The sequence below is a fragment of the Echiichthys vipera genome (assembly GCF_963691815.1).
Source record: "Echiichthys vipera genome assembly, chromosome: 15".
Classification (NCBI taxonomy): Eukaryota; Metazoa; Chordata; class Actinopteri; order Perciformes; family Trachinidae; genus Echiichthys; species Echiichthys vipera.
In genome coordinates this window covers 20,576,723-20,589,617 of record NC_139840.1, presented here as the reverse complement: position 1 = coordinate 20,589,617, position 12,895 = coordinate 20,576,723, and the positions used below count along the sequence as shown (strand labels likewise).

Sequence of the window (12,895 nt, the reverse complement as noted above, 5' to 3'; positions counted from 1 at the left end):
TCATTTTAAGCAGATTGGAATGGAATTCAGCCACTAATATATATTTTTAATATTTACAACTGTGCTTTTCCTCCTGTGACATGTCAAAATGTCCTTCATGGAAAAAGCCTGTGGACGCAACCAGGCTCCATCTGCTACTATACTTGAAATTGGAAATGACATTTACGGATGGCTACCATGTTATGACAGTCCTCATAGGTTGGACTCAACATCATCAACTTCTCCCCTGTGCCTAATTCCATGTTGTGCAGCCTACCAGTTGTGTTTCTAATTTGATTATGTAAATAGTGGTTCAAATGTCAGCAGGTGCAAAGGGAGGAAATGATGAGATGAAGGAGTACACAAGAGGCAGAAGACCACATGATGATTTGGCTGATAGTCCGTGAATGAACATTTCACTTAGAAACTTGTGCTGGGTGGAGATGCACTTTACAATTTTCCGTTTATGAGTGAATTCAGTGGTCAAAATCAACATTTAATGACCTGCTACGAGTGTAAGCCAAATGTTTAGAGAGAGAGATATCTTGTGTTTTTGCTGATTACTCTTTTTTTGGGCTGGCAGCGGCTCAGTCCATAGGGACTTGGCTTGGGAACGAAGGGTCATGGATTCAAGTCCCCATATGGACCAAGAGATGAGGGTGGATTTGTGGCTGAAGAGGTGCCATTTCACCCCCTGGGCACTTCCGAGGTGCCATTGAGCAAGGCACTGAACTCCAAGAATTGCTCTGGTGGCTTCTCATGGGGCAGCCCTCTCACTCTGACATCTCTCCATTAACCCATGTGTATAGGACCTGTGTGTGTGTGTGTGTGTGTGTGTGTGTGTGTGTGTGTGTGTGTGTGTGTGTGTGTGTGTGTGTGTGTGTGTGTGTGTGTGTGTGTGTGTGTGTGTGTACAACAAAAAGAGTGAAAAGTGAATTTCAAAGGCATGCTTTCTTTTTTAATATTTACTCTGACGCTTTGGCATATTTGTTTTTATGAAAATTGAAAATTCAGAGAGAGAGAGAGAGAGAGAGAGAGAGAGAGAGAGAGAGAGAGAGAGAGAGAGAGAGAGAGAGAGAGAGAGAGAGAGAGAGAGTGAGAGAGAGAGAAAGAGAGTGAGGGAGAGAAAGAAATAGAGAAAGAGATAGAGATGTCGGTGTGTGATGGTACTCTATATCCCAGCATCCATCGCGGCAGCATCCCTGATTATCTCAGTGACGGTCAGAGGGGAGGCCTCTTTGCGTCTAGCTACATCAAAAACTTGACCACTGTGCACACATATTGTGGTAGGTTCGTGTATATACGCTGTATTTGTCGGCAGATATGTTTTACGTCGTATATTTGCCGTAAAACAAACTGAAATTAGTGACGGTTAGCGTAGCTAGGTAACCAACTGCCCACCCGGGCGAGCTGCATCAAAGCTGCGCCGAGCTTTCACATCTCCAGGCTCGGATAAAACTCGGATGTGGGATAATTTGCGGCTGATATTACATGCAGTTGAGACACTTTAGGAGCAGGTATATGTTTGTCTGCGTGACTAGCTAGATACCCAACGTTATTTACCAGATAACATTGTTAAAATGAGCTAAACCCGTTGTTTACTTCGCATTGCCTAGACTGTCCTCTGCTAGGTTAACTAAGTTTAAAACCTGAACTGGTAACGTTACTGAGTGTTGACAGCTAACCGTTAGCAGTTAGAGGTTTCTAGCACCCTCTGTTAACAGCTCAGTGTGACATGCATCTGTGTAATGTGTATTATCATGTCCTGTAATCGGCTTGAAGTTATTTTTGTCAGTGCACTGAGGCAATGAGTAATGTTGTTAGCGACGTTATCTTGTGTCTTGTTGGCTAATTTATCTCTGCAGCAGTTTACGCTCAGACTTATGGCGAAGCTGCATGAAATACAGTGCACCATGCTGCATTGTCCTCACATCAGTATCATGAAAATGAACTCTGGCATCATTAATGAGTCTGAGCTGTGGTTGGTACAACTGTCCACTGATTATTTATTTTATCTTTGTCAGATTAATTTGAAGTGTGTCATCTCATCTCATCCTCATTCGCTTATCCGGGGTCGGGTATCGGGGGCAGCAGCTTTAGCAGGGGACCCCAAACTTCCCTTTCCCGGGCCACATTAACCAGCTCTAACTGGGGGATCCCAAGGCGTTCCCAGGCCAGTGTGGAGATCTAATCTCTCCACCTGGTCCTGGGTCTTCCCTGAGGCCTCCTCCCAGCTGGCACGTGCCTGGAACACCTCCCTAGGGAGGCGCCCAGGTGGCATCCTTACTACATGCCCGAACCACCTGAACTGGCTCCTTTCAACGCAAAGGAGCAGCGCCTTTACTCCGAGTTCCTCACGGATGGCTGAACTTCTCAACCTACCTCTAAGGGAGACTCCAGCCACCCTCCTGAGAAAACCCATTTCGGCCGCTTGTACCCGCGACCTCGTTTTTTTGGTCATGACCGAGCTTTCATGACCTTAGGTGAAGGTAGGAACGAAGATTGACCGGTAGATTGTGAGCTTTGCCTTAAGAAATGCACCCTGTGTCCTTACAGTTGACATGCTACTGCCACCCAGTTGTGACTGGGAAAAAAAACTGATGTCTTGTGGTAAAGAAAGTAAGAAAAACTGTGTAATTTGTCATGTACTTATCTTCAGCTATTAAAAGTTAGTAGAATTCCCTTTCTCCACTTTGTTTCAGGCCTTCTCTAGTGTTGCAATGGAGTCAACTGGGAGTGCGACGAGATCTTCATCAAACAACCACACCCTGAACTCAACTGGTAATGGCTGTCCATGGGAAGTTAGTGACAAGGCCAGACTTTGCCGCTTCCTCTGCTATGGCTCAGAGGAAGACTTATACACTGCCAGAGAAGAGGTTCATGTCAGCATGGAGAGCGCCGGAGCTCTGCTGTCCCTGCTGCGAGAGGGCCGAGGTGCTGAGGTGGTGGAGGAGATAAAAGAGTTCGCTCAGGATGGGAGAGCTGTTCGACTTGGACCCTCCCTTTTCGCCCTGGCGTTGTGCTCTCAGCACTCAGAGCTAAAGACAAGACAGGCAGCGTTCAAAGCCCTAAAGGAAGTATGTCAGGACCCTGCCCACCTGTTTACTTTCATCCAGAACAAGAAGGATTTGAAAGAGGGTATGAAGTGTGGTATTTGGGGACGTGCCCTGAGGAATGCAGTGTCTGATTGGTACAACAAGCAAGATGCCATGAGTCTGGCTGCAGCTGTGACCAAATGTAAACAGAGACAGGGATGGTCACACCAGGATCTGCTTAGGCTCTCTCACACTAAACCAGCTAATGAAGGTGAGTTAACCCCTAATTGCTCCCCAGGTGTTTTTCAGTTGCCCACTGCTCCTTAGGATGGGTTAAAAGCAGAAGTAAAATGATACTACATAGTACGAACAGTTGTATGTGACCACGGATAAATAAAGTTTTAAAGTTTACACAGACCCACATTATACACAGTTATGTACAGGGGATGGTCAAGAAAACCATCCGCCTCCATATTACTATTTAAATAATCAAGTTAATAACTTTTGAAGACAATTCAATTTCAATGTATTTGGTACTGAATACAGTCTGTGTTCTTTTACATCATTGATATCTAAGGAAATGTGCTTTTTAGGGGCTTTAAGTCAGTGTTGTAGATGGCTTTCTTATGACTGCCATTTACCGTCATATTTTCAGAAACTTTTTCCAAACTTTAATTGATATCTTACCTTGGAGTAATTTCACCTAGTGTTGAAAATGGTGTAATGTAATAAGAGAAAAGGGAAAATGCCTTAAAAGTAAACAGAAAGGAGACAGTGACAAAGACACATCGCCTCAAAAACAGACATCAAGTTAAATGAATCCAAATCATGATCCTGATCTTGATTTACTGCACTGATACTGTGTTAAGATATGTCCTTACCCTGTACATTTGTAAACCTATCCCAACTAACAATCTGTAAGATGTACGCTTTAACCCTACATAATGAGAAAAAACACTTGAGCAAGACTGTAACAGTCATACGTTTTTGTGTTTCCAGCAATTGCCTTGATCAGCAAATATGTAACAAAAGGATGGAAAGAAGTCCAGCTTTCTTACTGTGACAAAGAGAACTCGGAAGAGGTTGTTAAAGTACTTTCATATCTTGAAGTGGTGGAGAAGGTGAAGCATAGTTGTGATGAAACGGAGGTCATCAATTTAATAGAGGAACACAAACTGGAGCGGGAACAGTTGCTGACAGACCACCTTAAGTCCAAACAGGTGAGTGGGGCGGCTCGTGCTGGTGGAAAGCTCTGACTTCCAACACTTTAGAATCGGCTGCAAAACAGCATTGTCGGGGCATTTGTCATTTGGAAATACTGATCAACTGAGAAAGTGGATATGTTTCTATAGGTATGGATAGCTTTGTTGAAGGAAATGCCTCTCCAATCAGTGCTAAGGATCTTGGGTAAGATGACATCAAACAAAATCCTTGAACCAGGAAGTTCAGAAACACAAGCTGTATGTGACAGAATCCAAAGTGAGACAGCACTAATGAAGGTAGGGCATATAAGTCTTGCTAATTGATTTACAGTGCTTTTTTATTAAACAACCAGATAGTGTTCAAGTATTTGATGCTCTGTCTTGAAATCCCCAGGCAAAGATCCATCCTTTGAACATACTCCTGTCTTCTGAAAACTACAAAAGAGGCCAGGGCTATCAGGGTAAAACAAAATGGGAACCAGACAGCAACATCCTCAAAGCAATGGACTCTGCCTTTTACAAGAGTTTTATGGTAGGTTATTTTTATATTCACAGCTTGTCACCGACCATCAAAGAAGGCCGCAACCAATAGCATTAACTAATGCTTAACCTCTCGTATTGTGCGATTCTGTCCCCAGAATGTGGAGCCTTTGGGTAAACGCTTTGTAGTGGCAGTAGACGTGAGCACATCACTGAGCAGCATTGTCCCAGGGACGTCAATCAGCACTGCTGTCGCTGCTGCAGCTATAACCATGGTAAGACAATACTAGCGTTAGATTTCTATACAGTGTGTTGGTAATTGTTGTCCCAGCGGAAACAGCTGCGTCTATAAGCAGGGCTTGGGCTATCCCATCTTTCAGGGAAGCCTGGGTCAAGGAATTGGTCTGTTGACACATACTACAGATTCCTTCCACAGTGTGGAGTTATTAGACATGCCAGTTGTTATACGGGCGAATACTTGTAGCCTGTGTAGTCGTTTGTTTGTTTGTTTTGCAGCTTTGTGTGTGCGCATTTGTGTGAGAGAGATTTTTGTAATTGTGATGTCATGCTTTTTATTTGACCTTTGTTTCTGGCACAGATTTTTACAAGGACAGAGGTAGACACACATGTGCTGGCCTACTCTGAAGGAGCTTTGGTTCCATGCTCTGTCACTGCTGACATGACCCTCGCACAGGCAACATTTGAACTGGTTAAGGTAAATCACAACATCAAAGAATAAGAAATAAATTACAGTTATGGATCAGTATACCTCAGGAATAAATGCATTTTACAGCCAATCTATGACTACAGACTACATCCTGTTACAAATTGTATAATATTGGTCACCCCCATAGCAAACAAGCATTGTGTAAATATCTACTTCAGTGAATCTATCTTGCTCTTGAGTTCTGTGTCTATTCTGTATGTTCCAGATCCCGAATGGGAGCACAGACTGCACCCTTCCCATCACATGGGCCACAGAGAATGGGAAAGCTATAGATGTGTTCATCATTCTGACCAACAACCCGCTGTGGGCGTTCACTGCCAGCCCAGTGGAGTCTCTAAAGAAGCATAGACAAGTACATTGATTCATTTCTGTCTGCTTGGGGAGAGGATTTAATTGAATAATGTCATCTGTGATAAGGGTTGTTCTAGGCTACATCCACACTGATAAAGTTTCATTTTAAAACGGTATTTTAAGATGAAAACATCTTCATCCACACAACATTCCCATACACTGGGTATGCATCTGCGGGTGTAAACGGAAAGCGTTACCTTGAATAATACTACAGCGGAAGAACCGCAATGCTGAAAATCAGGACCAGATATTTATTGGTTTTGACCAATGACGAGGTGCAACTGTTACTGAAAGTAACGTGTTAGTATAAGGCGACAGAAAACAAAAATTGGCAGTTGTTGCAAAGAAAATACAGCAACATAATTGAGCAGTTCTCGGAGCATTATTCATCACCAGAGGAAGCAATGGAAAAATAGTAATGTTACACCACACAAGGAGGAAATAACAAACGGTATTTTGGCTTGACGTGGGTGTGTGCCTGTCCAGACTGAAATGAGTTTTCAAACTAAAACGGGGTCAGCAGCGATTCCCAAACTCTCGTTTTTTGGCGCTCTGAACGCTGAAGTAGTGTGGACACCAGAGACCAGGTAAAAGTTATTGTGTTTTAAAAAGAAAATGTTTCTGTGTGGATGTGGCTTACGTTGCAATTGATAGGCACAGACTTAATCGGGGAAAATGGAATGATCAGTTTCCAGAATGACGTGGCATTTGAACTGCACACGGTTTATGTAATGAATTTGTGTCCTATCGTTAAAACCCAATAACGTTCTATCTAACATAACAACAGGAATAACACTATCAGTGTATTGTAATTATACAACAGTTACTGGAACAATGGCATCTGCTCCCTTTAAAAAGTTGTCTTTATCATAAAGAGGAAAGGGTAACCTCTTAACGCAAACAACCAAAACGATAACCAGAAGAAAAAATGGAAAAAATGTTGTGTGTGTTTTTACTCAACAGAAATTGGGAGCCAATTCCAAGTTGGTGATGTGTGGGCTGACTTCCATTGGACATGCCATCGCAGACACGGAAGACAGAGGTGTACTGAGCATTTGTGGCTTCGATCTTGGAGCTTTAAGCGTCATACGTAACCTAGCCCAGGATCTGATCTGATAAAATATTGGGTCTCAGAATCATGTCGTTAGAGTACAAAAGGAAGGCAAAAAGTGTACCAACGTGGCTCACTTAGCATGTAGACTGCCCTAAAACAGCACTAATCCAAAAGATGTTGACATTTAAAAACTCCAATTTCTCCTTTTGTATGATGTCGCTTACAAGGCAATTGAGAGTGTCCAGCGGGCTGGACAACACTCTGGAAACGTTTTGTGCATATATGTTTTTCTGAAATTTGAGAAGGAAATGATAAGACATGATATGTTATTGCATACCATACTGTCAGGAGTTGGAGTGCAAACCGTATTCTGTTTATCAATTGCTTTGATGGCTCTTGGTGAGACACTAACCAATTGAACAATAAATTCCACTTATTTATGGCATAGATGTTAGCAGATGAAAAAAAGGAACAGTGTAAGAGTCAGAGTGTTTGAGGCTTAGTGCAACTGTAGGTTTATTTTAAGGGGATTTGTTGTTATTTCTAGTATGTGTCTATGGTTTGATATGATGGTAGCAACATTTTAAATTTGAATGCCTGTTCCTCTGTCTTATGTAGCATTATCATAAACAATTAACAGTTGAAACAAAGCACCAAGTGTTGAAAACTGCAATGTATTCTGTTGACTGACAAATATCTTGATTTATTTGGTCAGAAAGTATTTTTTGATAGTAATATTCATGTCTACAATTCCATTTATACAACTTTAGCCTTTAGCCTAGGTACAATTTTAGTTGTATTAACATTTGTTTTCCCCTAAGACATTTTTATTATAAAACAGAGTTGTCCGTCCTGCTATTGTTGCATCTATCCTATAAAACATTGCCCTTGGTGCTCTTAAATGTAATGATACATTTTGGGGGGATGATTTGGGATTGTCCTTTGTGTCACAATAATGCCAATGTTTGGGACTATGTCAGTTTACCTTAACCCGGGCTTTTTATTATATTTTAGTCTGAATTCTATGCATCACAATTTTAATTTAATAATAATAATAATAATAATGTGGCCCGCGAAAGGGAAGTTTGGGGTCCCCTGCTAAAGCTGCTGCCCCCGCGACCCGACCCCGGATAAGAGGTTGAAGATGAGATGACAATTTTAATTTAACTGTATTATGTCCAGGAAGGACAACTCATAGCTATTTAACATCTGTTTACTAAGACTGAATCTCCCGGCGAAGTAATATTTCTGTATTTTTTATTTAAGAATATTTGTTTCGCAAAAACTAACGGACAACTGCTACCTTCCCAGAGTAAAGTTAATTGAATGTACTTTTCTAAAAACATGTAACTAGAGATTTAAAGTGCAATGCTTTATAATTCTTCAGATAGAATAAACACACTGTTTTATTATTAGGGTCCAATTCATTTTGGGGAAATGTAAACAAACGACTACAGTGGTGAAGACTAACAGTTACTCTAATTACTGACAACATTCACTAATCGCGTCATGCATTAATTCATTCTGGTGTAATGCACTCCTTCAAGGAAAAAAGATCCTGACCATATTACTGTTAAGGATTTTTGTCCACACCGACACCGTCTATGGTCCACACATACTGATGCTGTCATTTTCAATCGCAAGAAGATGTTTGGCCAAAGGTCAATAATGCTATAAAGCTAAAAAATATTTGTATTATATGATCACTGATGCAAGGTTTTTAGTTGAAAGACTGACGGGACGAAGAGGTAGTTATTATGGGGTACTGTATGGTAGTTCACGTCATAAAGTTCTCCATTATATGTTGCATTAATTGACATGTAGCCTTCTAAGTACTTGACTGTAGTGGCAATGTAACCCCCATAATAAAGACTTTGCTGCTCTTCAACTATTGTTTGTGTCCTTGGCTTTTTATGTTACAAATCTGTCTGACTTTATTGAAATGTACTAATTCAATTCAAACTGACCAAAGGGTTCACTCCAGACTCTTAACAGTTATGTCTGCCAATTGCCAACCAACCAACTAATATCAAGAATGTAGTGGCAATGTAACCCCCTAATAAAGACGTTGCTGCTCTTCAACTATTGTTTGTGTCTTTGGCTTTTTTTTTGTTACAAATCTGTTCATGGAAATTACAACTAAGTTAATCCAACTCAAACTGATCAAAGGGTTCACTCAAGACTCCTACAGTTATGTCTACCAGGGTCGACTAGCCACCTAATATCAAGAATTAAGATTATCGAGGTCAGATATTTTATCTGACCTGGCAAACATGGATAAATTGTAATCCGTGTATTAAAGTTTGATTCCGAGGTATCTGGGTGGGACAGAGACTTCCGGGAGGAGCGGTGTATGCTTTTGACTTCGGCGATTAGAAGAAGTTTGCATTGCTTTGCTTTGTTTTGTATAAATAAAAGACACAATAATTTTTCAAGGATAGGTAGAAGTAGAGTAGATTTAGTGGAGAGAGTATGTTGCGGGAGTATCGGCCGACGACCTGTATAGGTCCGGTATACCATACGCTTGTACATATTCTCTACCATGGCAGAAAATCAGGAAGATAGTTGTTGCAGTATGGATGAAGTGAACCAAGACGATGGGCACTGGCAGACAAGGAGGATAAATAAAGCAAAACGGACTAGGGAAGTGAAAGAGAGTGAGGATAAATTGAATGTCGTGGTGAGGTTTGAAGAGCCAGGAGTGAAGAATTTAGATCCAATAAAACTGACAAAAATAATTAAGAATCAGGTTGGCGAGGTAAAATACGCTAGAATTCTAAATGATGGAAATTTGTTAATAGGATGCAACTCTGAAGAGCAGATTGGAAGAGCTCTAAAGCTGCAAGCTATTGGGAGAGCAGTGGTGGTAAAGGTGGTAAAAGTGGGTGAACAAGGGAGTAAAGGAGTGATTTATGGGATTCCGTTGGCAATTGAGATGAAAGAGCTGGTAAAGAACTTAAAAGTAAAGTGTGATGCAGTTCAGAGTGCAAAGCGCTTAACCAAGGGAGCTGAGAAAAAAGAATCTGAATCAGTTCTGATACAGTTCAGTAGAAAAGAGTTGCCCACTGAGCTATACTTTGGATTCATGAGGTACAGGGTAAGAGGGTTCAATCATAAGCCAATAAGATGCTACAAGTGCCAGAAGTTTGGTCATGTAGCTAAACTGTGTAAAGGGACAGAAAGGTGTGCGAAATGTGGTGGGGAGCATGACTATGGAGAATGTGGAGAGGGGATAAGACCTAAATGCTGTAATTGTGGAGGGGGACACAGTGCGGCCTACTGGGGGTGCGAAGTAATGAGAAAGGAGACTGAGATTCAGAGTGTGAAAAGGAAGGATAGAGTTTCTTATGCCGAAGCAGTTAAAAGAGTGGAACAAACAAAGAATAAGAATGAAGGTAATGATAGAGGGAAATGTGTGGATACAGAGGCAAGAACAATTCGGAGAGAAGGAGGAAAAGCAGAGGGAGGAAAAGAGGGACTTGGTTATCTTTATTGCTGGAGTAATCAATGCAACAGCTGAGGTTAAATCTAAAACTGAAAGGATTCAAATCATTACAAAGGCAGCAACTCAACATTTGGGCATGGTAGACTTAAAATGGGAAGAAGTAAGGGACTGTCTTGCTGTGCACTCAAACCAGGAAGTAGGGAAGGATGATATGTTAATTTTACAATGGAATGCAAGGAGTCTGTTGGCAAATGGTCAAGATTTTTAAAAGTTTATAGATAGTAGGAGTATAAAACCAGAAATAATGTGTGTTCAAGAAACATGGTTAAAACCTAGATTTGATTTTGTTATATCTGAATATACTGTCATCAGACAAGACAGAGAACAAGGAAGTGGTGGGGGATGTGCTACCTTTGTAAGGAAGGGTGTTCCCTATAGGGTGTTGGGTACAGGGAAGCAACAAGAATATGTGGTAGTGGAAGTATGGGCAGATAAAAAGAAAATAGTAGTGATTAATTATTATAACCCTTGTAAACAGCTAGCATTAAATGAACTAGAGGAAATAGAAGGTCAGGATAGAGATAATGTTGTATGGTGTGGAGATTTTAATGCCCATAATACACTGTGGGGAGGGGGGAAGACGGACAACAATGGGCAGGTAATTGAAGACTTAATGAATGATAGGAACTTAGTTTGTTTGAATGATGGTAGAAGCACTAGGATTGATATTAGAACTGGTAAAGAGTTCGTACTAGACCTCACAATTTTGTCCAGTAGAATGGCTCCAAAATGTGAATGGGAAGTGCACGGAAAAGGCACTATTGGAAGTGATCACTATCCAATTCTATGTAAACTGGATGTTGATGTAAGGTTGAGCTCACAATAGCTCTACCTTCTCACTTAGGTAAATTAATGGATAGGTTGGTGAATGGAAGGATAATGCACTTTATTGAAGAGAGGGGGGTTATGACTAGTTGTCAGAGTGGTTTTAGAAAGGGGAGAAGTACTATTGATTCAGTCATATGTCTTGAGGACGAAATCAGAAAAGCACAGGTAAAGAAAGAGACTGTTGTGGCAGTATTTTTAGATGTGGAAAAAGCGTATGATATGCTATGGGTAGAGGGTCTTTTAATCAAAATGCATATGTTAGGAATTGGAGGAAATATGTTTAACTGGGTAATGGACTTTTTAAATAATAGAAGTATTCAGGTGAAAATAGGGAAAGAAACATCTAGAAAGTGCTTGGTAGAAAACGGGACACCGCAAGGAAGTGTGATTAGTCTTGAAGAGAACCTCAAATGAATGAATGAATGAAATGGGTTATGGAGCAGGATCGACGGGTAAAGTCCAAGCTATGGCACTTAGAATATGTACAGGAGCGGTGCGATCCTCTCCAGTATGCTCTTTGCAGGTAGAAACAGGAGAAAAGCCACTCTGTCTAAGGAGAAAGCAGCTTCAGGCTAACTATTGGGTCAGCTTGATGGGTCAAAGGGATGACCACCCAGTTAAAATAACAATACAGGAAAGCTGGGAGAGAGAGGTGGCAAGACTCACAAGTTTTGGATGGACCGGGAAGGCAGTGGCACAGAAAATGTCAATATATGACAAGAACTTTTGTATAGGAGTACTGTGGCCATCAGTACCTTTATGGGAGCTGGAGGTACCAAAGATCGACTTAGAGGTACTCAAGATTAAATCACATAATCCTGAATCAAATTTGGTGCATCACTTCCAGTGTCATGTAATAGAACAATATCAAGATCACATATTAATTTTCACTGATGGCTCAAAGGATCCAGAAACAGGCGTTACAGGAGCAGCTTTCGTTGTGCAGGGATGGAAGGCTCAAGCTTTGAAGAGAACCTCAAATTTCCTAAGCGTGTTCACTGTGGAATTATATGCAATCCTGATGGCAGTGCAATGGACAGAGCAGATCCAGAACCATAAGTCGTTGATATGCAGTGACTCTGTGTCAGCGATCAATAGTGTTGGGAAAGGATCGTCAAAGAGTCGGCAAGATCTAGTATATGACATTCTTCTGGCCATAAGAGATGTGAAAAGGAGAGGGGTAGAAATATCGTTTCTATGGGTCCCAGCTCATGTCGGTATTGCAACAAATGAAAAGGTTGATAAGTTGGCCAAGGATGCTTCTCTTAAGGAAACTGTAGATATCAACATGCATTTATCAAAGGCAGAGGGTAAAAGTATAGTTTGGCAGGAAACCATTTTAAAATGGCAGCAGCTCTGGGAGGATGAACACAAAGGCAGGCACCTGTTCTCATTATCTAGTAGGGTAACTGATTCAGTTAACATCAGCAAAAGAGGGGGGTTAAGACGTAAGGAACAGGTTATTATTTCTAGATTGAGAATTGGGCACACATATCTGAACAGCACCTTGTTTATTTTAGGGAAACACCAGAGTGGCTTGTGTTCCTGTCTGGAACCTGAAACAGTACAGCATGTTTTGATGTCTTGCAGAAAACATGATCGCCAGAGACAAGACCTTCTTAGAGAATTGCAAGAAATTGGATTAAATGTTTCTCTTAAAAGTGTTTTGGAAGTGGGATCAGGCAGGAGGGGAAAAAGCAGTTTTTTCAGATTCTTAAAAGACACTGGGCTGTA

The 12,895-nt window shown here is 41.2% G+C and overlaps 1 protein-coding gene across 1 annotated transcript; it reads left to right on the top strand.

Annotated features, from left to right (window-relative positions):
• Positions 1 to 2,699: 2,699 nt before the first annotated feature.
• On the top strand, positions 2,700 to 7,158 carry ro60 (Ro60, Y RNA binding protein; the record flags this gene model as incomplete). The annotated part of the gene is made up of 8 exons (XM_083927984.1): positions 2,700 to 3,285; positions 4,014 to 4,234; positions 4,367 to 4,513; positions 4,611 to 4,748; positions 4,855 to 4,971; positions 5,295 to 5,411; positions 5,629 to 5,775; positions 6,738 to 7,158. The coding sequence occupies 8 exons, from the start codon at positions 2,700 to 2,702 to the stop codon at positions 6,888 to 6,890; spliced, it is 1,626 nt and encodes a 541-aa protein (XP_083784110.1). The 3' UTR covers positions 6,891 to 7,158.
• Positions 7,159 to 12,895: the final 5,737 nt, after the last annotated feature.